Source organism: Melospiza melodia, chromosome 18, assembly GCF_035770615.1.
Source record: "Melospiza melodia melodia isolate bMelMel2 chromosome 18, bMelMel2.pri, whole genome shotgun sequence".
Taxonomy (NCBI): domain Eukaryota; kingdom Metazoa; phylum Chordata; class Aves; order Passeriformes; family Passerellidae; genus Melospiza; species Melospiza melodia.
The window spans coordinates 12,048,722-12,075,954 of NC_086211.1; the positions used below are offsets into that span (position 1 = coordinate 12,048,722).

At 37.9% G+C, this 27,233-nt stretch overlaps 1 protein-coding gene across 33 annotated transcripts in view; it reads right to left on the minus strand.

Moving 5' to 3' along the window:
- The window catches only part of RBFOX1 (RNA binding fox-1 homolog 1), a 1,162,974-nt gene that overhangs the window by 30,332 nt on the left and 1,105,409 nt on the right, over nucleotides 1-27,233 (minus strand). For 28 of the 33 annotated variants that reach the window (XM_063171112.1, XM_063171116.1, XM_063171117.1 and 25 more), the window contains 2 exons: nucleotides 16,543-16,675; nucleotides 7,864-7,903 (listed from right to left, as the gene is read on the minus strand). In XM_063171112.1, the coding sequence (XP_063027182.1) occupies nucleotides 7,864-7,903; nucleotides 16,543-16,675 (173 nt within the window). The remainder of the gene's footprint in view (nucleotides 1-7,863; nucleotides 7,904-16,542; nucleotides 16,676-27,233) is intronic. The other 5 variants (XM_063171126.1, XM_063171124.1, XM_063171122.1 and 2 more) reach the window with 1 other exon arrangement.

The window sequence follows — 27,233 nt, forward strand, 5'->3', positions numbered from 1 at the left end:
AAAGACAAACTCAGCTAATAATCAATTCTTTTTTTGTACAAAATATGATTTATCATGCCTGGTTGATTAAACCTATGAATTTGTGCACTCAATTAACACTTAATGTTACATAGGTTTCCAATTTAAACATAAAATTATAATGAAGAAGCAAAATTCTCTTCCATGAATTAACATTCAGTTGTATGTAACAGTAATTCCAGCTGTTCAATTAAGCAAACAGGACAAACAAACACACATTGGAAAGGAATTGAGTGCAGTGATGCATTGATTATCAAACTGTGAAAACAGCAGAGCTTCCTGTTCAACGGACCACGGTGTTATATCAACCATTTCCAAATGATCTCAGCATGCCAATTAACAGCCCCAGCCCAGCCCTGCTGATAACACAAACACGATTTACGTCCCAATTAGAATTCTCCCCCCAGCACCTTCTGGGACAGGGGCTGCTGTGGTGCCTGACCCACCCAACCCCTCCCTAACAAAGAGCTGAATAAGACAGGATCAGCTCACTCAGCTTTGAATAAAATTCACTCCTTTGCTGAAGTGTTTGCCTTAATGAATTGGTTCTTTTCAATTTTTCTTTTTTTTTGGAAGGCTGCATTCACCCCAGATATTGTGCTGAAGCAGGAAGAATAGGCCGCGATGTGCCAGCCTTCACTGTAACAGTAGAACAATTTTACTGCAGTAACTTTTGTGGGTTTTCTGGTTTGATTTTGCAAATAAAAATTTGCTCTTTTCAGCAAAGCAATCTGAACTACTTTTACAAGCTATTTCCCCTTCTACCACTTTGCTTGGCAGAATGGCTTTCATCCCTAACCCATGTAAACCTTTGTGGGTTTGAAGATTTCAAGCAGGCTGGGTTTGGAAATCAATCGTTCAGTTGAGAATGCCATATCATCCTAAGAATAAACAAAAGTTTTACATACACTGACAGCTCATTAGAAACTCCAGGCTTTGAATTGTCAGCTTATTTGAAGATTATTCTTTCTGATTTTTTTCAAGTGCTCACACAGACAAGAGGACATGTCCCTCCCTGCTCCTGGCCAGCTCCAATGGTGTCACACAGGCCCTGGGATCAGGCAAGAATGAGCATCTCCTAAACCCCCTCATGCTCTCCTGTGCTCCTCTGTGCACACACAGAGACAAAAACACCTTCTCAATTCAGATAATTTCATTTTTATAACCCAGCAGAAGGCTATCACTGTCAAAAATGTACACACAGGCCTTTGGCTATCAAATAATGTCACTAGTTACAAACTGAGCCTGAGAGAAATTCAAACTGCACACTTGGGCTGGCCTCTGTCAAAGTGAGACAGGTGAGAGATGTTACAAATTTACCTGTTCTCCCCTCCTGGTTTCTGAGGCCTAACATTGGGATGGCCTGCCCAGGGAGGCGGTGGGGTCACCATCGCTGGATGTGTTTAACAAAGGCCTGGAAGTGGCACTGGGTGCCAGGGTTTAGTTGGGGTGTTGGGGCTGGGTTGGATTCAATCTTGAAGGTCTCTTCCAACTCAGTGATTCTGTGGAACATGACACCTCTCCCCACCCCTTTTTTTTCCTCTTTTTTTTCCCTGAGTGCTGATATGATGAAGATACTGAACTTGATTTCATTATCCAGTCTGGACTTGTGTAGCATATCTGAAGTCTGACATGGTTCTGTTCACCAGGGTGTCCAACTCTTTGATCTGCTGTCCACTCCTAAAACCCCTGATTCAAAAGTGAGAGCCAGCTCCACACACACCAGCCCCTACCACAGCATGGAACTGAGACCAGGCCACCATGAGCAATTCAGAATAGGAGAAAAATGAAACAAGGCATTCCTACAGCAGTTGCTCTGAAATCTGCTGGGCTCTGTGAGGACTGGTTTCCTTTCCTGCATTTAACTATCACCAAAATTTGGTCACTGTGTGATCAGAGACCCTTTCTTGCTCCCTAAACACAAGAACTACATTCCTTTTATGCTTACATTTTGATTTGCTTTCAAAGAATTTCTGCTGAACAATGAAGCTCGACTCCGAACTTTATTAAGATGTTTTGGATTCAGCAATCAGTCTGACATTTATGGGAGCCCTGGCAAGAATGAGTATAAAGCAATACAAATAAAAAGAGATTGAAGGCATTGAATTTGCCTGCATTCTCTGGAGAACTAAAAAAGCAGGATGTATTTGGGTGTCAGGGAAAACCAAATTCCCTACCATCCCATGTCATGAATTCATAATTTTAAAATAAACTACCATAAATTACACATTAAGATATGCTTAAGTAAATTATTTTTATGGGGCTTGTGTTCTGCAGTTTTGGTGTTGTACCAAGTTGTCTCATTGTTTTACTTCAATTATTTCAGGTGATTTTTGATTACTGCAGGAAGAAAATACTTGGAGGTACACTGTCCCCTGGAAATTGGGGTGGGATTGCAGCTAAACCCCTGAACTCACCTTCTCTAACAAGATCTATTTCACAATTATCCCCTAATTTTGAACTTGGCTGATACTTTAGGTGGAGAATACACCAGTAATCTTCACTACATCTCTGGAGTAACGTTATATAATTATCCTCACGCCTTATACTATATTGCAAAATAAAATACTCAGAACAAAACTATGCAATAATTACATTTTTAGAATTAACGATTTTCAGTTCCTAAGTATTAGAAATGTTTTTAGAATTCTTTTTTTCTTCTTATATTTATATTCAGGCAGAAAGTACCTGACTTTGGATTATTATTTTGAAAATAATAAATTCAGACACCATAATGAAAAAATGTTTACTGCCTTATCTGTTCCCCCATATTTGCTTCTTGCAGAATAATGATAAAACAGTGTTACAGCAGCTTAAGTAGTTTTAAAAATTAACATTGCTATCACTATCTATGATTTTGTGACTGAATCTGGAAAATAAAATGCAGCTGGTGGACTATTTTTGCCATTTGCTCACACAGAATCCATTTTCTCACCTATTTATTTGAGTATCACTATGATTTGACATGAGCCTAACATCCAGCATGGTGAGGTTTTCCATCAGTGGAAAGTTACCCCATAGCTGTGGTAACTTATTGCCACACACAGGCTCCTGCAACACTGCTCCATAAAGAAACAGAAATTGAATGATTTCAATGAAGAAGAAGGATGTAAGGAAGGAATTTAGGCAAATCTCACAGAGGAATTCATTAGAATTTCCCTCTCAATGTTTTCTACATCTCTGGCTCAGGCAAACAGAAAAAGAGCAGCGAGAGCTGTCAGAGATCAGATGGTGATTTTTATAGGGAAATCTTAATCAATTTTAGAAGGAAATCACACACATGTTGAATGAGATATGATAAAATGGAAATGAATAGAAAATTAAATACAACTGAATTTTTAAATGAAGTGTGTGTATCTGCAGTAACGCTCATTTCCACAAAAGCTTACCCAGACAGAATCTAGACACTACAAAACCATATATACATGTGTGCACCTCCTCAAAAAATAGCCTTATCACATTTTTCTCATGCTCTCAGATATAATGAACCACAAAGTGACTCTAAATGATGAATATTTTTTCCTATTATCTACATATTTAATATTTCATATGAATTTTGAGAGTTAATTTTCCTCAATTTATAATTCCTATACTTCCTTTCACTCAAGGATCTCTCAGAGTATTTTGTGAACATAAATTAATCAAGGTTCCAAACCTTCTCTAGTATTGAGAATTAGACCTGCCTTATTAACTACAAATAGAAGAATGGTATTAAAAATTATGTGAATTAAACTCAGAGCTGCAGAATATAGAAAGTGTCAGTTCATTTTCCTCCACTCACATGCTATTGAGATTTAAACAGTGCTTGTTGTGCCCACTGAGTATAACTTTGACTGAAAGAATTAAAAATAAATAAACAATCCACCTCCAATTTGTGCTGGCTCAAACTGTGGACCTGACCTGTGTACAAGGTTTTGGTTATTTCTATATATTTGTGTTCCCAGAGGCAGCTGCTGCCTCAGAAAAAAACTCTTGGTAAAATATCCAGGCACCACCTGCACTAATCCCAGCCAAATAAGTCACCAGCATTGCTCTGGTACCTTTGTGAATGTGCTTTTAACTTCACAAATAAACATGAGATCAAAAGGCATTTCATCCCTACCTAGCCAAACTTTTAAAAAGCCATCATGGAGTGTTCCAGCACACAGAGCAGTGCAAAGAACAACCCACTCCTCCCTGGGGACCCTTTTGCCCTTGGAAAAGTAATTTCTCCTCTTCTTGCTCTGCTTCTGTGAGTCACAGGGAATGGAATGGCACACCCTTCCACGGGCAAACACAAAAAATCCTTGGTTCTCAAAAGCAAACTTCAGTGCTATCAGCAAATCCTTGTTTTTCACCCCAGAACAGCGCCCTTCAGGGGACCAGGTGGCTTCCAGGGACTCCACCTGGGGTCAGGGGAATGCTGCTTGGATAATTACTTCTGCTTTTCCCTCGGGAAACAAATAAATCTTCCATCCCAACTGCATCCTGGCTTTGAGCTAAAGGTGATGGTAATAGCTATTAGGAAATAGTCTCATTCCATACCCGTGACCATAAAAATCTGCCTTAATCTTGCCCAGCAGCTCAAAAAAATATTAAAAAATTAAAACCTATGCATGTATATTTTCCCCATGGATTCCCTCCAGCTGCAGTATCACAGGTGCAGAATCCTGGGAAGTTTAGAAAACCTTGGTGTGAGCAGTGAGACTGACCAATGGCCGTGGTTAAACCATTACTGGGGGTTTCTGGAGCTGATGGTGACAGGGTGTGGAAAATTCTCATTTTCTGAGCCTTCCCACATTTTAGGTGTGGATTGATGACTGACATATTCTGAAAACATTCTTTATGACAATGGTAATAAAAAAAAAGGAACAGATTTAAGATAAAGCAGAGCTATTATTCTAACTGCCTGTTTCTGAGACTGTTACTATTTTTTGCTTCATTTTGTGGAGTGTATTTTCTTATTTTCACAGGTGTCAATCTTCATCTAAGAACTTCTATATTTGCTGGCAGGCAACTTTAATTCTCTTTTAATGACTTTTTCTCTTAGTGAATCAATACTTAATTTTAAAAGGTCTTCCTTACTTCCTAATAATCTCCTTTATTTTTCCTACTCAAAGGCACGTTTAAAAGGGAATTCAATAGCTCAGCTATTTCAGAAGGCTTATTACATTCCATGTAGAATTAAATATAGAATATATTATATTACATCTAGAATCATAGCTGTTGATTTTTCACTTTAGACTGTACTTCCCACCTATTTTTATATTCCTAATATTTTCTATTCCACTGGTTAGTATTGAGCAGCTCTGGATATTTGCTGTTCTTGGTTCAGCCTGCAGTTTTTACCCAACCAATGTTTTCATGTCTCCCCTCCCTCCCTTGCCCTAAATCTGTGGTTTCTCTCACCAGAGGCTCTGCTGATCCCAAGTTCTGCACAGAATAGCAGAGTCCATCAATTGCTGCTCAGTGTGATCAGAGCAGGATGAAACCCACTCTGATGTACCCATTAATGCATATTTTTGATCTGGCTTTTCACTATTGTGTGCCTCTTGTTTTGCTTTCTGTGGTATTTGTAAGGCTCCTTTCCCTCCAATCTACCATTAAACCCTATACTGTTTAAATGATTTTTATCCTTTTTTCACAGAGCGTTTGTCATTTCACAAAGCTTCAGCTTTGCACTTAAAATGAAAGGCTGAGTGGAGCTATGTCATAAACAATTGGGATTTAATAAATAACTTGGTCTGCTGCAAACTGCTGCACTAAGAACTAATACACTGTGAATTTTAAGGTTTCATTTGATTTATGCCATTTCTTTCTATCTCTCTCTCCCTCCCCTGCAAATGCTTTTTATGCAAGAAGGCACAAATGTGAAGAAAAATTGTTTATAAAATATAAAAGATTTGTATATTAAAAAGAAACTAAATTTCCAGAAGAGTGTTTTAATTCTGTCATCTCCTATAAAGATAAACACTCTGTTGCATTACCAGAACTAAGATATGCAATCAGAAATGCAAGGCTGCAGCTGAGTGAAAACCAGTGTGGTTATTCCATTTCCTAAAGCACACAACTACTGCAGGCAACAAAACTGTGGCTATACTAGAAATTAGTAATTTATTCAGCATCTTTCTCATTGAAACCACCCTCCATTTGGAAACAAAACATGGAGGTCTGTGAGAGGTGTGAGGCCACTAAAAATAATATTGTCAGTCACCAATGAGGTATTCCTGGCTTGCAGCAGCAGTGGGCTCCAAACCAACAAAATGTTCAAGGAACATTTAGTTCCTAACTATTCTCTCACCCTGAGCCCTCCTGAGAAGGATATCTTGTGGCCCTGCAGATTTCGGGGCTGGTACACTGAGCAAAATGGATGTCAAACCCTTGATGGTTTGAAGGAATGTGAAAATTGGAAACCACAACTGAAGAAATTCCACAGCGCAAAGTGTGTCCAATACAGCTCAAAAATTAGGCAGCAGCGTGGTTGAGTGAGATCAGAGCCACTTACTTGGCTTCAGCCAACTTCAGCCAGGGGGCAATTCTTGTGTTGTAAACAATATTTTACTGATAACATCACTGACTACATAAGTACATAGGGAAAGGACTTTAACCCTCACTGATTTATTTTAAATATGTTTTTAAATTGCACAAATGATTTTCAGATAAGGATCAGCCTTTCCACTTCTGTCAGAAAAACAAAACCTAGTTCATCCATAAATTCAAATTGTTTTCCCTCTCTATATAAAACTTACTGACAAAAATCTGTTCCGTTGGGAATAGTTCTAGAAGATTGCTGATAATGAACACAAGGGATGTTTCCTAGCATTGCCTATTTAATTTTTAATATTGATACAAATTGCAACTCATCCGTCTCATTTTATCTCAACTGAAAAAGTACCAAGTAGGTTACCGAAAGTTATCTGGTGAAACAAAGATGATGCCTGTAACTTAGAATCAGACTGCCTTATTAAAATAATAACAAAAGTAAATATTGCTTATTGTCAGTGAAATATTTTACATCTACATATCAGGTATAAGAATTTTGGAAGAGTGAAATTTGGCCTCAACCCCCTGAAACCCCTTGCATACTCAGACGTATGGAGACTCTTTGCACACATTCAAGATAAAAAAGTTGCCAAGAAAAAACAATGTATGAAAACTTGAAAAAGTAGCAAAAAAACCACCAAACATATTATTTAAGATGAAATAGGTGAACAATTAGATGCATAGATAATGATGGATCCAGGACTATGAATCTTTCCTAATAAATTATCCACTTGCATTGGGAGCAGTCTCTACCCATTTCCTTTAAACTGAAATGAGTGGAATTGAAAAGTGCAATTTTTGGCAGTCTACTCAGATTAAAGACAATACATTGCCATATCCTAAACTTACATGCCATTCAGCTCTACTATCACCATGGCACCTACATATGCCCAGTGTTGGCTGGATTTGGGAAACCTGATCTCTCCATGAAGTACTTTCACACATCAAGTATTAATAATAATCAGCTTGCCTTGATTTTTTTTTAACAGCTTTTGGGGATTTGCAAAAGAATGTTTGTGCTTTGCTTTCTTTTTACTTTGAACTTCAATTACGAAGGGAGACGCCCCTACACACACACACACACATTTTTCACATCTTTTTGCATTCATTCAGCATTTGATTGAAGAGTTAATTCAGCTCCAGTGAACAATGATAGATGTAATGAACAGAAAGGTCTTCCAATGTGAGAGATATTCTTCTCAATTCTTTCTGACAGGCAAGGGATGGTAAATAGACAAAACAGAGTCAAGCTAGGCAGCAAACTTGTAAAAAGAATGACTCTGGTAATGTACAAGGACAGCATGCACATCAATGAATACTTACATAAATGTCTGCACCATAAAATCCATCCTGGTATACAACACTGCAAGGGTGCACACACAAAGAAAAACATCCATATTAGTGCATTTCCACATGCAAATGCCACCAACCCCTGCACAGCTGAGGTTAGTCTCTCACAAGAACAGAGGGGAGGGGGTAGGAAGGCACTCTTCACATTGGTTAAGGAGGTTGGTAGTAATTATCAGAAGTGAACCTGTACCAAATACATCATCTTATCAAGTATGCCAAATGCTTGATCAATGGTAAAGCATGGCAGGATTGAAAGACTTTTTATAAAGTCTGGGGGCTTTTTTTTCTTCTCCTGTTTTTAGTTTTAAGAAGCCACATATTGACAGTGTTTTTTCTTTGCTATAAAATTTTCAGTGGGCCAATCCTACAACCAGTTTCAAAACCCTTGCAAAAACCCAACTCTTGAAGCACTGCCTTCTCATCCTGCAGGTATGCTGACCCTCTGAAATAAAGGGTTGCTTCTCATTGCTTAGATGGCAAACAAAATACAGCCTAAGCTGAAATGGTGAGAGGAGGGGGTGAAATAATTACACTGGTGGTGTTCTACCCACTGGGTCAAATCTCAATATCCAGTCTACACAGAGGTCAGAGAACCCACAGGTACTGCATGGTTAGTTCAATGCACATTACCAATAATGACAACTGATCTATTGAGAATTTCAGGGTGCGATGCTTTTGGGAAAAAAAAATAATTATAACTTTTCCTATTTGAGCATTTTGCAGCTTTGGCAAGCATGCCAGACTTTCTGAGCTCCCCTGTTTTGGTTGGTTGGATACATTACTACTGCTTCTCTCAAAAAAATGTGGTAACATTGCTGTTACCAGCTCACCCAGAAATGGTCACATTTCAGCTCAGATCAATCATCTGTGTAAACAGGGGAAAATTCTAAACCGTCCAGGATAAAAGACACAGTATTACAGAGACAGCTTAAATGATTATACTGAATAAAACTCCAACTGCACAACAGTGGCCTAACAATTACACCCATTAGGTCATTCCTGCAATTTTACATCCATTTGGCAATTCTGCAACTTGAAATATGTATTTCCCATATCAGAATCAACTCGAGCTCTTTCAGGGGATAAATAAGTGACTTATTAAAACAATAGGGATTTTTTTTTTTTGCAACAATATTTTCAATTTAGGAATACTATTATCTAGGAATAATAGTTATTACCAAGTTGCTAACCTAAGCCATTTTGCAATTCCAACAGGAATTTTGATGTCAGAAATATAATTGACCTATTGAAGTCAATGACCAAACCCCACAGGGCTGAGCTGGTATGGGTGTAAGTTTGAATCACTTGAGAAAATCATAAATATGCATACATGCACACAAGGACATGTATAAAACCACACCGATGATAAAAGTTTGCTGTGGAATAATAGCAGGTGAAAACTCAGCTCCACTTAAATCAGAGTGCATGCCATTTGTTTCAATAGGGTCAGACCTTTACTCATATATTTTTCTATTTATTATGTCTGCAGAGCAAAATATGCAAAACCTGGTCTACACTGGCAGCTTTCAGAGAGTTTGTTACACTGCAGCACACCTTTATTTTGGTTAGGGTACACTGATTATTTTAAAACACTCCGTGTTTTACTTTACCTGTTTGCACATAAGGAATAAAGCATTCCACACGACTGTCAGGTAGGAGCACACAATCATGGACAGCATGAGGGACTTGGATGAGATGACACACAAAAAATACTGAGTTTACTGAGACCCCACAGCCCCAGCCCTTGGGTGCTCACATCCCTGTGCCCCTCCTGCTGGAGATGGGGGACAAGCTGAGGGAAGGTGGTTTAGGTCCTACCTCTGTTTGTAATGATCTAACTGCACTTCTATAGCAAATTAAATTCAGTTTCCAAGTCAAGTCTGTTTTGCCCATGATGGCAATTGACAAGAAATGTCCCTGTCTTTATCTCAACCCAGGAGCTTTTCCATCCTCCTTTTGTTGTCATCCTATTGCAGGGGTTCCATACTGCTGTCTCCTTATCACAACAGTTCCATACCTCCTTGGTGTTTCTCATGGCCAGCTCCTCACAGCACTGACCCTTTCTTCTTCCCAAAGCAGCCACTGACTCCAGTTCCCTTCTCACCCAGCCACCCCACTCTTTTATAGCATCTGCTTCTCATTGCTTACAGCTGTGGCCTGGTAAAGTCAGGCCTGCTCCTGATCTTTGATAATTGGCCCAGCTGCAACTCCTTAGGGGTGAGATTCCTTTCTACACTACCTTTATTTTCTTACATTCTATCCCCCTACATCCTTTCTCCCCTCTGCTGTTGAGAGGAGGAAGGAGAGCACAGCAGGGTGAGGTTCTGGCAGCTGAGACCAACCCATCCCTGCACATTCAAACATCCCACTCTCCATTGCTATTAAACGTTGCTATTCAGAAAATAATGCTTCTGAGATCGTATCTGTCAGAAAAGGAAACTTTTTTCTTTCTCTTCTTGGTGATCTGTGGATACACAGCAAAGATGAAAAGGGGCTGATAAATTTTTCATTCCTGAGTGAAGCTGGTTGTAATCTTGGACAGGTTCATTCATCCACCCCAGTCTTCCTTCCAGTCATGTACAGACATAAACTTATTTTGGGTTCTAAATGAAACCACTTCATAAACACTATGCTGAAAAATGTACCCATCACTAAAATGAGACATATATGCATAACTCCATCATTAGGCATGGCCAATATTAAGATGAAGTGTCAGAATCAGGCAAATGGGTATAACAGTCCCAAGCAGGACTTTCACTACAAAAAAAAAAATAATCAGCTGATTTTATCTTATTTCCTCTCTGTGATCTTGCATTATGATAGTGATATTTAATAAAAACCCTTCTGCTTCTCCTGAAGTTTGAGGAGAAGTAATTCTTCACACTTTCATAGATTTTTCAGAGAATATCTCCTCTATTTAGAGTCTATGTAATTTTTTGATTCCTGATCGAATCTTGCTACTAGAGTCAAATGTATTTTCTAACAGCTGCTTTTATCGGAAGTACAAAGTGTAAGCCACCAAAAACTAAGTTTTGCTTTTCCTTCCTTTAGTATATAAATTTCCAACTTTTTTTTTAAATTACTATTATTAATTTTGTTTAATTTGCTCTGCTTTTCACTCCTTTTTCTCTCTCTGAGTCTCTAGGCAGAAAACAAAGGAGGTGTCTTGAGCATGGGAAGAGACTGAAGGTATCACACAGGGACCCATCTTACAACAGCTCCTTTTACACTTCATATTAAAAAAAAATTATCCTGGTAAGCAGGGAAGTCAATTGCTCCTTGTAAAACAACACAGGGTTTTTAAAGAGCCACATTACTGAAATCTGAGTTACATCACCCAAGGAATAGTGTTAATGTGCTTCCTGAAGGAGTTAAAAAGAACAAATTTGGGGGATTTGTTCAGTCGTATTCTATTATTTTATTGTGCTAAGGAAAACTCAGAGAAGTGAGAGAAATCTTGATTTAAAGGAAAATGTGCATCTAAATATCAACATATGTGGCAATCATTTTCTGAAATTATCTTTATCTAAATAGGGAACTCTTTTGTCATCAGATATTATACATCTGACTTTCATGGGTTTAGTCCCTTTATTTAAGGAGCTCCTTTATTTAAGGAGCTCTGCATGTCTTATTATCACTTTTTGTAACTATATTAACACAAAGTCTCTAGTAGTTTAGATTCCACCTTTACAACATCCTGGGAGAACTACATCTGTCTTCATTATCATTTTTCTGTCCTCATCTTTCAAAAGGATTGAGTTGAATAATCTATCAATGACATGAAAAGACAGCCCAGGATTGCACAAAGCTTAGCTGAGAAACTTCCCAGCAGCTGAGGATCCATGGTCCTCACCCCACACATCCTGCCCAGGGCAGCACACCCAGCCTGGGTGTGGATTCAAGGGAAAAAAAGGGCAGCACATCCCTGATCTCCTTCCTGGGCACAGCAATGCTCACAGCTCACCACTGCCTCTCCAGCTATACAAAAACAGCTGAGGAACAGCAATTCTCTGTTTTCTGGTTGCTGGGAGGGTCACCCTCACTGTCCTGCACTGTCCAGCTCCTGGTCTGGAAATCACCTTTAATGTTAACCCTTTATCTGGGGCCTTCATGAGATAAATGAGAGAAGAGATGCAGCTACAGCCTTATCAAACCAAAGTCCTTTGGTATAATATACCAGCCTCACCTAAACCAAAGACAGAACTAAAGCAACACTTTTCCACACTAATAACAGAGCTTTAAGTACTCTAAACATCAAACTAAAGCTCTTGTAAGAGGCAGTTTTGACTCTTTAGAATGTTCTCTAATTCCAGTTTCTTGCCTTTCCAGTTTCTGCCATGGAAAAGTTACATTTTCTGCTCTGTGATATTGACTGAGGGCATTGCTGCAGAGAACAAAGCTGCAGACATGAATCAATATATGCTGGCAAAACCCATTTTTTGTTCCAACAATTGCACATATGCAGAGTCCAAAGTAAGAGGAAGTTTACGTGAGCCCAAGGAAATAGAGTGGGAAAAATCCGTAACAACCTGAGCAGATGTAGTAGCTCATACAAATGTTCTTAAATTTAGAATTCAGAATAAGAAAATGAAGCTGTATTTTCATTTTGAATCAGTGAGCAAGTAGCACTTGAGAATGTTTATTTTAACAAGAGGAACAGTTTCTGAATAGCCTCTGTTATTTCTCCTCCACACTCCCCACAAATTCGCAATTCTATTTAGGGCTGGGTTTAGCTTTTTGGTGTGTGTTTTTTTTTAACTGTTCTTTTCAAAGATAAAAAAACATATTGCTCTCCCCTGCTTTCCCAGGAAAGACAGCAGAGGAGGAGATACAGACTGCAAGCTAATTCTCTGTTAGCTCCATCAGAGCTGAAAGGAGCAGAGAGGGAATGTGAAGACAAAGTCACCCCACACTAAACTTGTGAGAATTTAAAGCAAAGGATGATGAAGCAGAAAGGCTCCTCAGCAGTTTCACTACTCCTGCTATCTACTACTGCTCTACTACCAGATATACCATGACTCTGGGTTTTCTTGACAACAAATTAAAGATCTCAGATCTCTTGTTTCCATCTCCTGCTGCACCATTTTGAGGTTAAGCTCCCTATGCAGTGCAGATTTCCAAACTCTAAACTTTAGTTTCAGTATTCTCACACAAACCAAGCTTTACTCCCCATTTCAGTGTCAGGGGGGTTTAGGATACTTACATTAATTATATGTACTTGTAAGTAAACTGCACATTCTCATATTTCAAGGCATTAGAGATGATGCCACAGATGCTAAAAGTGAAGTACTTTCTGTGAGCCAATAAACAAGGTGCTATCTCAAGGAATTTTGAAATGTCTCACTCAAAAGTGAAGGATCCATTAATTACTGGGGTAGTTCCATGTATCTCATGAACAGAAATTCCATTTTTAAATTACACGTTTTAAAGCACACGTGTTAATCTTTGATTTATAAGAAAATAATGGCCTTAAATATGGTTATACCCAGAAATTTCCCTGGGTTCCAGCAAAGCCTGTCTGCTGCTCCTCAGTAAGTGGGAGGCACAGCAGAAGACATCTTTCAACAGGAACCATCATAACTCATCCTGCCTTATGAGTACAAGACCTAGAGGTAGATCAAGGACTAAGGTTAATGAAATAAAAGAAAATTAAAGGAGGTAATTGCAATGTTCAGCTTTATATTTTGCAACTACACGTAGGTTCTTTCTTGAAATATTTTCTAATTAAACATTGATTTTAATGTAAATTTATTATTAAAAGTATAGCTTTCATTATAGAAAATGTGTAATTTTTTTTATTTAATGACTGAAAATACTTAAGTATGAAACTGTTTACTTGGCTGTAAGGCTGGGTGCCTTCCTTGAGTGAAAAATAATAAATTGCTACTAAATTGATTGCATAACAGCATTCAAAACTTACTCTATTTTTCTTATCAACAAATGATATTCCAAGTTATTTGCTTCCTTTCCTAAGCTGATTCATTCTCTGTAATGTCTTTACTATCTTAATAATTTTCCTTGACTTCTATTCATGTTGTGACCAAAACCCACATTCTCATAACTTATTTTCTTTGATCAAAGATTTTTTTTCTGATGGAAATTGCTTATTGCTTCTTTGATGGGTCATGGGATAGAATAGGTGAGCAGAGAACAAAGAATCACTCAGCAATTCCACGTCACACTCTTGTACCAGTGAAGATACCAACATGAGATCTAATATGCCAGGCCAAAGAAATTATGGGAAAACAAAGCTTTATTACCCCAGCTGTGGATCAGGGCAACAGAGATATGTATAATTTCTGTACTGAATTACAGCATGTTGTAATTCAGTGCAGAAATTATACATATCTGTATGAATTACAAAATGGGCAATTCAGAAAGCAGGACCTTATTGGGAAGCACAGGTAGATGGAAAAACTTAAATATCTGAACAAGACCTACATGATTAAGACAGGGCTTAGTAATTGAAACCTTTTGCAGTGTCAAATTATGTTTGGTGGCAAGGTGATCCCTAGATTAGCAAGGGTACCTGACAGACAACTGAAAACCATCAGAGCGAGATGATGGGACCTGTGACAAGGCAGGGCTCCCTCTGCAGAACCTTTGCAATGACCTGCAACAGAGTTCTCTGTGCTCACACATCTAACTTACTGCTAAAGGTGCTGGCAATCAGCAGTACAATTACATGGGGATACACATGTGCTACTCTTGGAAATGGAATTCATGCTGCTGACTCACTGAACTGATTATAATAATGTGTATACCACCACACACAAATACACATAGAGCACCCACATGTGGCCTCTTAAATTAAGGCAAATTTAAGTTACTTACTCAGCAGAAAATATTTACTCATTTTGCAAATACTAACCAAAAAGTACTGTCCAATTCAAAAACTATCACACACAGCTGGTAATCATTTTTGTATATACCTTTATGACTTTGTATTTAACTAAAGTGTGATGTCATCATGAAACTGATGACATTGTTATCTCACTATATATTGCACTCTATGTTCAAATTTAAGAACTTGCTTTTAAACAAGGTAGAGATGGAGAGTCCACTTTCTTTAGGTGCTGAATCCATTTGGTAGCTGAGGAATTATGATTGAAAATCTGAATGCAGGGCATTCTAACTTGTTTACATCTTTGCCATGTGCAAATGCCTGCACTGACTGAGAGTATGGCAGCAGAAGAATAACTTTGGAGGGACACCATCCTTGCCCAAATGTAATTCAGGCAAACTTCAGAAAAATGTCTTCCTTCAGTAGTGGTAATACTGTTTTTCTTAATAAACTACACAAAACACTCAAATAAACCAACAGAATACACTTTTACAAAATAACCTGATTATGTGGCATGATTTTTACATTAGTTTTTAGAATGCCTCATTTCTTTGAAATAATAACTGCCCAATGTGACAACATGGTCAAACTGCCTGTATAAATAAATCCCTGAAAACTCAGGCCAGAGGCTGACTGATGAGATTAGCAAATTTGTCAGGAAAAAGATGCTCCTTTTGGCTTAATAGAAGCAAGGCTTACTGGGAAATTGTGGGAACTGGTGCAGGGCACCCATCACCTACTGGAATGGAGCAAGGGGACAGGGATTGTGTGGGCAGCTTCTGCACAAGGGGAGATCACCCATGGGAGCCAAGGAGCTGCTGAACAGGATTTCAGTGAGGGCAGGGAGAGAAACAGAGAGACAGAGAGAGGGATCACCTTCTCTCACTGCCTGTGCCAACCCTTCCTGACCCCATCCCAGAAAGATCCAACAGCTCTACAAAGAGGTAGTGGCACATTAAGTTTTTATGACAAAATACTACTCCAGCCTAGGATCCGCTACGTTTTCTGATTTTACAGATTTCCTAATTTCTTGACAGCTGAACATCTTTCGCTAATGTTATTAGGGTTTTTGTGTTTCATGCAGCATACAAAGCCTTTCTGTGTCAGCTTTTACAGAGCGACAGGAAAAACTATTTATTCTTTCTTTCCCCCAAAAATATACATAAAACCCAAACTATCTTCCGAAATAAAAAAGATTATAGAATTACTAGAAATTAATGCTATAAATTCCTCTTCTTGGTTCCTTAGTTTACTATTTGCTTTTAGTAAATGCAGGTCATTGACAGCAAAATCTTAAGGCATTATTTAAGCAAAACTACACAAAAGCCATGGCCCTGCGAGGAGCACCCCAGATTTCTATCATGGCAAAGATGGCAACTAGAAAAACTAAGCAAACTGCGATAAAAAAATATATATTTAAAAAAAAAAATCCAGCACTAAGCCTTCAGGTGCAGAGACAACTTCCAGCAGGCCATTTGAAGGAAAAAAGAACTTAACTCGATCCAACCTCCTTAATAACCAGATGTTTGCAATCATCAAGAAATATACCTTTAGCCGAAACAATCTCCCCGTTCCGGAGCGTTCCGTTTGCGGGAGCATTTACATAACAATATGTGACATCTGAAATGCTTAAGGCCACCAAGCATGGCAGTACAAATTACAGTCATTTTTCAAGCCTTGCTGTGCGAGGCGCCGGTGCCGGGCAGGCACGACCCGCGTGCAGCAGGGCTGGGAACGGTGCCCAGGCTCCTGGATCCATGCTGGGCCAGAGGTGAGCGAGGGGATTTCAGAAATTCAGAGCTCCTTACCCGCCGTAGGCTGGGATGGGAGGAGGGGGAGCTGCTGCTCGGAACGTGTTGTACACCGTGCGACCCCGGCCTCGTAGGTGGGCACCTCTGTACGCGGCGGCTGCGGTCGCAGCAGGGTAGGGAAATCCTGGCACTGCAGAGGGAAACAAAAACAACAACAGGCATTAGTGAGAAGAGCAATTCTAGAGTTGTGGTGGTGTAAAGGCTCGCCTGTAGCCTGGACAAGGGAGTGGCCAAAGTGTTTTAGCTCGTCTTTTCACACAAATCTCTGCCTGCAAAGAGCAGCAAACTGGGAATTTGGATGGCAGTGCCACATTCTGGACCAATTCTGTGTGACCGTGTTCACAGGGGTCCGAGGATGAGGGAAGAGATGAGGATCTGACTCCATGTTTCAGAAGGCTTGATTTATTATTTTATGGTATTTATTATATTAAAACTATACTAAAAGAATAGAAGAAAGGATTTCATCAGAAGGCTAGCTAAGAATAGAAAAAGAAGGAATGATAGCAAAAGCTTCTATCTCAGACAGTCTGAGCCAGCTGACTGTGATTGGCCATTAATTAGAAACAACCACATGAGACCAATCACAGATGCACCTGTTGCATTCCACAGCAGCAGATAATCATTGTTTACATTTTGTTTTTGAGGCCTCTCAGCTTCTCAGGAGGAAAAATCCTAAGGAAAGGATTTTTGATAAAAGATGTCTGTGACAATTCTGGAGTTGTGATGGTGTAAAAGCTTTCCCATAGCTGGATGAGGGAGTTGCCAAAGTATTTTAGCTCGTCCTTTCACACAAATCTCTGCCTGCAAAGAGCAGGCAGCAAACTGGGAATTTGGAGGGCAGTGCCATTTAAGGCCCTGAGTTTCTCAGAGGACACTAATGAAAGGAGTGTTGACTAGTTCAGCCAACACTACTACCAGGAGACTCCCGAGGTCCAAGTTCAGGCTCAAATTTTTAATGTCAGAGATATTTGCATCGCATTATTGGATCTGTCTTCTAAATTCAGACCTGTTTTGAGTAGGGGTGAGACATTAGAGACTCAGGTGACCTCAATTGATCTAAATTATCCAGTGATTTTGCCAACTGAGCAGAGCTTTGCTGTTGTTCAAGAGCTGGATTATTAACCAGCTCTTAACTGTGTAATAACTCAAAGAGTTTTTCATCTCTTGTCTCATTTTTTTGGCGGCTGCACCATGTACATAACAGTACCTTTCAGTTCTTCAAAGGCAAGAGTTGTATATCAGAACACCTCTGAATCCATATAATATTCAGATGAAATAGAAATAATTTAACCATATAACAAAGAAATTAATTCAGACATTTTTATATTTTCATTGAATCTGTGAACATTAATTACCATTCCATACGACACTTTAAATATTTTAATCAGAAATTGAACAGTAATACAGTATTAGAGGCTTTTCTTTTGTAAAACTTCCCTCTTGATAACTTTCTAATTGAAAAAAGAATAATAAAACTCCAAAACAAAAAACAAAACTTCACACTTTGCTTTCTCTGGCAGTTTTTTAAGCAGTGCTTCATTACTTCATTTCTCCTTCATACATATATTGTGTGTCAATGTAAGAACAGGCATTTCTTGAATGAATTCATCAGTGAGACAAGTTAAAATCAAATCCAGCTCTGTTGGCATCAGGTTGCATCAAATGTACTTCACTGTGTTTAATTTATTTTTTTTTCAGTTATGTAAATAATGAAGTGAAACAAATATTGCTTAGCAAAGCCCTAATATAAAGCAAGCAAATGGAAATACTGCTGTACAAAAATTTTCAAATCTGAAATATTAATTGATTTCAATCCTCATTTAGCATCAAATTTTAAAAGTTGAATTTGAAAAAAGAAAATGAAAATTTCACAACTTTAGGTCTTGTGAAGGTAAGTACTGTAATTATGGTGATTTCTCTATTACCGCCTTACTGCTGTGGCTTTGGGACTTTGCTAGGTCCTTCTCTCTTACAAAAAGGTTACACAGTAATTCTGCAAAGATTTACATGCCTGTGATACAATATAAACTAACCTTATGGCAATGCAAATAAATTAGGTATGTCTTAGAAAGTGCAAATACCATATGTTATAAGGAATATAAAAGGAATTTATAAATCATAAAGATGAAGGTGAAGAACTTAATATTCTGTTGATAACTTTGCAAGCAACTGCATTTAAGAAGGCTTAAAGGAATTGTACTAGAAAACATTTCTTTTAAAGAAGAACAACATATACATCATCTATGTGAAATTTGGATGCTCTAAGTATTTTTGCATATTCAACAAGACTGAGTATTGACCAGCGTAAATAGAGTAGTGACAGAGTTATGACCTGCTGCTGAAACCACGTAACTTCTGTCCTTTCCCTTTCCAAATATACAGCCTTGTATAAAAACTAATACCAAAAAGGAAAATGAAAAATACAGTTTTACATAATGTTCAAAGAACTACAGACTACACTACCTACTCCACTCCATCCAGTCTAACAAGTTTTCTTTACTTTCTTCATCCAGGTTTTGTTCTTTTGCAGTTACAGGTATTGGCCTGGATGGAGAACCAATCTAATCCAGGGCAGTTATCTTTGTGTAAAAGTAATGTTCAGCTGCCTGCCTTAGGAAAAAATCACTCCTTTCCAACTAAGAGGCATTGCTAGAAGTAAGTTCTCCAATAAATTTATTGCTAATTTTTGTCTTAGAAAGGAAACTGCAACTAACTAAATAAAAAAAGAATGAACCCAACACAGCAGTGCTCAGGAGAGTTTGCTTAAGTAAATAGGTGGAAATGGATTTGAGAGAATGTCCAGGCAAAACTGATAACTGAAATGATGGACATGTTAAATGATAAAGTCTAGCCTTTAGAGAGACTCCTAAATTGCCAAAATCAAGAGACATTTTACTGAGCTAAGTGGCAATTACAAAACAAAACAAACAAACAAAAAAAAACCAGACAACCTTAAAACTTCTTCACCTGCATCTGTAGTTTTCTAAATATTGATAGAAAACACACTTTCACAAGAAGAACAGAAGTGATAGAGAAAATCCAGCTAACTCAAAACCCGCATAAGCTCCAGCAATGTAAGATATGTAACACCACTGTGGGCTTGCAAGACATGGTCTGGAAGTCCTGCCCAGAGTTCTGTTCCAGTAATTAATTCTTTGTAATGAACATCTATGTTAGGCAATATTTACAGCATTTGTTCTTTTAGGGTCCTAAGCAATAATTAAAACCAACTGAAATTGTGGGGAGACACCCAGGAAATGCCTCTGTGAAAGAATGAACCCCCAATGTGGTTTGTGAGCATTTTTTCCTTTGAATTGTGCCATTCAGCCCAGCTTTCACACAGACATATCCAGATACATATTTTGCAACAATGGAGCATTAATCCTAAATTCTCTTTATTCTTCATGGCAGTCACACCTTGGAAAGAATTACAAGGAGGGTCACTGATCTCAAATCTTTGACAGTGAATACTTTCCACAAATAAATGCCACTGGAAAAGCAGAGGTGCCCCACAAACAAATGAGTCAAAAATAACTTTTAAAAAAATATTATTATTATTATATTTTAATGAGAAAGAAGGCTTTCTCTAAACAAAACAGAAAAAGGAAGAAAACAGAGATAGCAGGGAAAGTCATTTAGTCCATAAGAGTTTACCAAATCCAAAACCTGCCAGGAAGGCTCAGCCGTCATAGGAGATGCTAAGAAAATAGAGTGATGGTTTCTTTATAATTTTCAAAGTATCTGCAATTGAAAGGATGAGTTTGAATGAGAAGCCTGAAGTAATGCAATTGTTTCGCTATGCTTGCCTTACATTGCTCTGTTAATAAAGTCCCAGAGCATGAAATGTCTAAAGTAAAGCAGAGCACAAAAAACCTACAGAAGCAATTAGTGGAAGGCAGAGCAGTGAGGTGCAGCTCTGTCAGGAAGAGGATCAGACATGACGGAACCTAAACATGGGACTAAGAGTGGCACTGCACTTAGAATCAAGTGAGGTCTAACAGTTGAGTTTATTAATAACAGAATGATACAAATCCCAAAAATTGATTTGGGTTCATCTAAAAATCAGAGTATCTGAAAACACACTTTCTATTGTCATGTAGTAATATTAGACATTGAGATTGGAGGTAAAGGAATCAACAGGTTTTGTTGCCCTGGATTTGTGTTCAGAAAAAACCCCATAATGTTCCTTCAGCCCAGCTGAGAAATTAGATGGGTAGGAATATGTAATAACCACAGAATTTATTTTGCTACCAACTTTTTAATATCCTTACCCCAAAATAACCAGCAGAAGTGGCAGCATTAGAACACAACGAACACAACTGAAGAATGGACTTCATAAAAAGAACTTTATGAAAAGGGTTGTCCCATCAGGAAGCATTAAATGCTATTAAAGAGTCCCAAAAGTAATGAAGATAGTAGCCAGGAGGGGTAGAGGTTTTAATGACTTACAGTTTGTAGGTCAACCTTCCTTTGTGCCTCAGTGCCAAGCTGCTGAAACCCAGTCAGTGAAAATGCTATTTATAAGGGGCTTGAAAATGTGTTTGACTCTCAGCAGGGAAGCATCTGAGCCCACTTCTAAGCAAAAGCTGCTTAAATTCATCAAAGTAATTTGATGACTGGAATTCTTCTGATCTGTGACTGAGAAAAGGCAGATTTCTCCAAATGCATGTTGATGATAGGAGGTGATAACACGAGATTGTAACAAGAAAGGCTTTTCTAAGGACAATACATCATCAAACATCAAGCCATAAAAAACAATTTACATTTTCATCTAATGGCCCCATCCATTCTATAGATATTCACTCTGCTATTCAAATATGAATGAAACTGCAACTACAAAACTCAGTTCCTGCAGTCACTCAGCAATTTAATTTTTCGAGTTAAAAAAATTAGAGTATAAATAATATGCTGTGGAAATCCTTGGCTTTCCTTAATATAATTATCCAATATCATACAAAACATCCACTACAGCCTAAATGAAGTTGTTTTAAGAACATTATGCTGGTAAGATTTCTTCTGTACACTTGTTTGTTCTATTTTTATACTTAGGGGGATGCAATTTTAAAATGTATTATTACAATTAATATTGTCTACAAAGTTTTATCTTCATACACTTTGTAAATGTGGAATCACTGTCACTTCAGTGAACTTCCATTTTAGATCTCAAACATGAAATATGGCCAGCACACTGCCACATTTAAACAAATAAAAAGGCCTTTGGATTCACAATAGTGTATCAGCAAAATTTAGATAACTAATCATTTTATAGAATAAGCAAATATGAGCATAAGGAAGAAAAACTTAATCTTTGAGTTCACAAATGAAATTTAATCAAATCTTAATTTTTCCCTGAAGATGTAATATCAGCATTTGTTTTACTAATCTTTTATTAAATGAACACGACAGGGAGGTGCACTTTGTAGGCACCATATCTCAACAAGGCCTGGGAAAACAAAGACTGAAGGAACAATGAAAAGCTTGAGTTCCCAAGAAGAGGAATATAACCTGGCAAAAAAATACTTAAGGGTTATACACTGCGTATTAAAGTTTTAAAGCTTTGGGATAGATGGAAGAGCAGCAGATGCAAAAGACAACAGGGGGCAGATTTTGTATCAAAGCCATAAAAATATACAGCCACTTTAATGGGCAATTATTCTTCACATTTGTGCTGCGGTTTGAATTTGTATGAGGGTGCCATATGCCCCAAGAAAGGTGTGCCATCAAAATGGATGAGCAGATCTACCTCTCATCACTCCTAATCTCTCCTCCTCTGCACAGAGTAGCGGGTCATCTGCCACCAAGAGTTTGCAAATGTTTGATGGGGAAGAATTTTAATGTTCCGTCGTGTTGGAATCGGTTTGTCGCTAATTTACTGCGGCGCGGTTTAACTGCTGGAGAGACAGGGAGACACGTTCACATCATCCCCATAGTTCAGGAGGATCCCCGTTGAGGAAACACAATAAATTAAAAACAAAGAGATGTAATGGGTAGCATGCTGAGAAAGGCTAAGCAGAATAATCTATATGATATTATCTGAGATTTCAGGAACGGAATCAGCAGTTTATCCCAATGTGGGCTGTGTTCTCCCTTCACTGTAATAGTAATAAGTATTATTAAGTGGCATTCTTTGAATGAATTATAAACACTGGGCTAAAGAGGATTTGTGCATTTAAATACACAGACCAAAGCACACTGCAAGGAAAATGTAAGCCCTGTTAATACAGATTTTAACATAAAAAGGCATTTATATTATATAGAAATATATGTGCATATGCACAATTCAAATTGAGGGTAAAAAAAATCTTTAGAAAGTTCACAGTTTTTAAAATTACAGGCTGAAAATACATTTCTTATCCTGTCACTGTTGTGAGATGATTTTTCCTAGAATCTAGTTGAGAATTAACTGTGTTCAAAATAAATTTCCCATATACATCAAACACAGTCACAACTGGTCACTTCTATTTCTTTCTTTCACAAGCTATTTATTTTTTGAACCATACTTAAAATTATAGACCAATTGTTTCCTTACCATTGTAAAAAAAAATACATGCCAGATTACACACTGTTGTTTAGGAATAAATAAATCTGCATTTTTGAGAAACCCCTACTTATAGGACATTCTCATTTGAAATGCATTAAAAAGGAAAACAAAAATCTCTAATTAATGTACAAGTCTAATCACCATCCTCCACATGGAAGAGTAATTTTTCACTGTTCATTTGCTCAGTGTAATCTCAAAACTGACATAACAGAAAAGCAATGGCCTATAAATCTGCTCTCATTTGTTTCTTTAATATTCATATTCCATTGAACTACAGCTGCTTGTTGCTGCAGTCTATTACAACATGCAAAACTGTCGATAAAAATATTATGAAAGGCAAGATGTGTTTCTTCATGGCTCTGTGTGCCATTTATTCGGAAAAAAATAACAACAAATGACTCATGGATTGTCCCTTAGTTTGCTGCACGCTGGGCGATTAGTGATTAATTACCTTGCTGCAAATTGACATGGCACAAGGAAATTGACACAGCTCTGATTAATTAACTTTTTTTATGCAAGACAGTTACTTACAAAACACTGCACACTGTAATTGAATCCCTTTACACAACACTACTGCATTAAGTTTCCTGTCAAATCCAAATTAGCACCAAATTTCACATAAATGTGGTGAAACTTTTTATACTGAGGTATATGTAAATATTTCTAGAAAGGGGGCAGAAAACTGCTTTAAAATATTGTTTTCAAATATTTCTACCTCAGACATGGGAAGAATCAGATTTTTAGATTATTCCATACCAAGCTATAATAAAATGCACACAAACAAAACCATAAACTAAATACTTGACTAAAAAGCAACCTACTATTTATTCCTATGTTAAATTATAGGAAGACACTTAACTGTTTGAACAAAATTTCATCTGCTTATCTTAAAGTTGTTTTCAGATCTAATTGATCTGTTATCTCAATGACTTTGATACACTGACTTCCTTGTAATTTTTTTAAGTCTAGATGGAACTATTATTTTTGTTTCATCTCTTCTCATGTAACCAATAAACAATCCACTGTTGGTTTCTCTGGAAATGGATACCATGGCATGCCACTAATTTATAACCTTCTGAGCCAAACCTTGACGCCCAAGCCTGGAAACTCTCTCATCTTCCTGCCTAAGCTTTTTCCATGTGAGGATGGCTGGTCATTGGCACAGCTGCCCAGAGGGGCTGCAGGATCTCCATCCTTGGAGATGTTCCCAAGCTGTTGGAGTGTGGTCCTGGAGAGCCTCCCCAGGCTTGGCTGCTGCAGCAGGGGTGGACAGTTTGTTCTCCAGGGTGCCCTCCAACCTCAGCCACTCAGAATTGGCCATTTGGTGATTCTGTGGTTATCAGAAATTCCCTTACACCTCGCCCTTCTTTAACTGGATTGCATATGCAGCCACTTGACATCACCCTAAGACATCAAGGGGTTTCCAAGAACGAGCAGAAGAAAATAGAGAAGGTGAAGAGATACAAAGGAACAGGTAAGATGGTTGAGAACTCTTTTTGTGAAGCTATGTAATGACACCAACCTACCTCTCTGAGTCTAAAAAAAACTATAACTGGTGGTGAAATTACTTATGATGTACTTAAAATCAAAATGAGTACTGCATAGTTGAAATTGCAAATAGTTGAGGTACAAAGAACAGTTGGCTTTTCACAAAGGAAACAACTAAAACAGAGGGAAAAGCTCGGGAGGTAAAAAAGCACCCAGACCATAAAGGAAAAGAAACAGTAGAGATCAGAGAAGACAGGTTTGATCTTAAATTAAAGAACAATCTTCAAATATAGATGATCAAAGTGATCAATATCTTGTCTGGTGTTCCCAGTTATTGGACAGCTCTAAGTTTCAAGCAAATGGAAAAAATCCCTTGTGTCTGACAAAGCACCACTTCCAAGACAAAGAAAAAAGGTTGTGGAAAGCTGGATGAAGAGTAGCACTGCTAAAAGAGATGACAAAATTTAGTAATTTGAATGTTTATGAAAGTCAATTATATAGTGACAAGAAAATACTGTTTAGATGACACAAGGATTCCTAAAGCTCAAGAGAATTGTTAAACTGTAAAAAGAACACTGTCAGAATGCATTGGGAACAATTTAGGCAGAAAGTAACAGAGGAAAAACCCAGCTGTTAACCTAATCCAAACCATAAAGGAAAAATTGTCAAAACAAAGAATTGCACCCGCAAAGTCATACCGATACGAAAAATGTTAATTCCTAAAAAGCACTTATTAGCTGTGAAATTCAGGTTGAATTTTGCTGCACACAGCACAGTTCCAAGAGCCATGATTCAATGACAACCATCACAAAACAGAGTGACACTAAGGTGTGCCTTTGTTTGAAAGCAGATCTTACAGGCTAAGCTGAAAGGCACAAAATTAAGAGTTTGCTGTCTGACAGACAGGATGATTCGAGATGTACCACAATCAGCACTGTGGGTCTGGTACTAAAAATGAGTGACACCAGCAGAGAGGATGCAGAGCCAGAGAAGGAGGGACCCAGGACTGTGCTCAAAGGGCTCTGATGTACAATTGCGTCTCAGAACACAATGCAGGATAATACTGAATGCAATTCTCACTATGCAACCAAAATGTACATAGTAACAGTAATTAGTACAGGTAATTCTCACTATTTAGCTGCATTCTGAGAAGAGGAAGTCCAAACAGTCCTCTTGCCCTAAATCACAGTCAGCAGTGCTGCCAGTGGCCAGGTGCAGTGTGTCCACCAAAAGCAGAGCACCTGGGAAGGCACCTGAGCTCCCAGCTGTCCTTGGGAACACGCAGATTTTATTACTGGAACTAAAAGACAGAGATATTCTCCATAATTTACTACATTTCCAGCTATCTCCCACTACCCACATGCAGGGTTGTGTATAAGTGGTAAAAAGTCAGTGACAAAATTCAGGATGTGTCTCTCTTTCCAAAATTCCTGCTGGTTTAGACACACTGCTCTGGCACAAATCAGACCAACAGAAGAATGAGGGCAAACAGCAAGGCCCTGAAAAATTCATTTTTGGGAGTGAATTAAAAGCCACGTTTACAGGTTTTAGACATAATGTATTTTAGTGATGACTTATAAGTAAGTAATCATTTAACATATGAATAGACAGGAGGTAAAATGAGAGTTATCCTGAAAATTGTTCCAAAAAGGCAATGTATACTGATACAAAACACCAAAAATGCTGTAGGAAGAATTTCAGGCCGTGCTACCAAAACATTTTTTAAATTAAAAAAAACAAACAAAAAGACCCAAACAAAAACCCCCAAAACAAACCCCAAAACCAAACAACCAAAGCAAACAAACCACAGAAAAAACCCCAAAGAGGTCACTTTGCAGTTAAAAACAGGATGATACTTAAATCAAGAATGTAAGGCTATGCATATGGATATAGTTTTATTAATTTTTTAAATTTTGGAATATATTTATCTTACTTGAACATCAATGGTGTTGTCCTGCATCATAACAAGGCCCAAGGCAGTGGGACAGAACAGAGTATAAAAACCTTCTAAAGACATTTCAACATGAGATGACATCAACATTTCTCTACACTTCTGTTCACCAGGGTGGGAATTAAGGAAAGCCATTCCCTTCCTACTTACTATTGGTATCTTCTTTATTTAAGCTTTCACTTAAATAAAGAACACAAATATTCAAAACACAAAAGGGAAGGGCAATTGGAACATTTTTCCTGGTCACTACTGGGTGATTCTCTTCATAAATAAAGGCAATTAATTCAGGAAGCAAATCAAAAGATAGTTTGACCCCTAAATGTTCAATAATAAGATTTTTGTGGCGTGGAAATCACTCATGAGATTGCTTCTCTCACATTTCCCTTTGGCAGGATTTTTGTACCCTCAGTCAGGAACTGCAGCCCTACAATGGTTAATTTGGTTAATTAATGGCCCAATCAGAGTCTCCTTTGCAGGGTGCTCTACCTGTTTCCTATAAAGCAATAAGAAGCAGACAAAACCACCAAGGTGTAGATATAGTGCACTGATATATATTTCATTGGTGATGAACTGACTTCCCATCCCAATTTAGCTCAAGAGAAAACAGACCAATTAAAAATTTAGTTTGCAGAACCTTTCTACATTCAATTCAGAAATACCGAAGCTCTGGCAAATTATTTATACCACATGAATACTCATTTTTTTTAA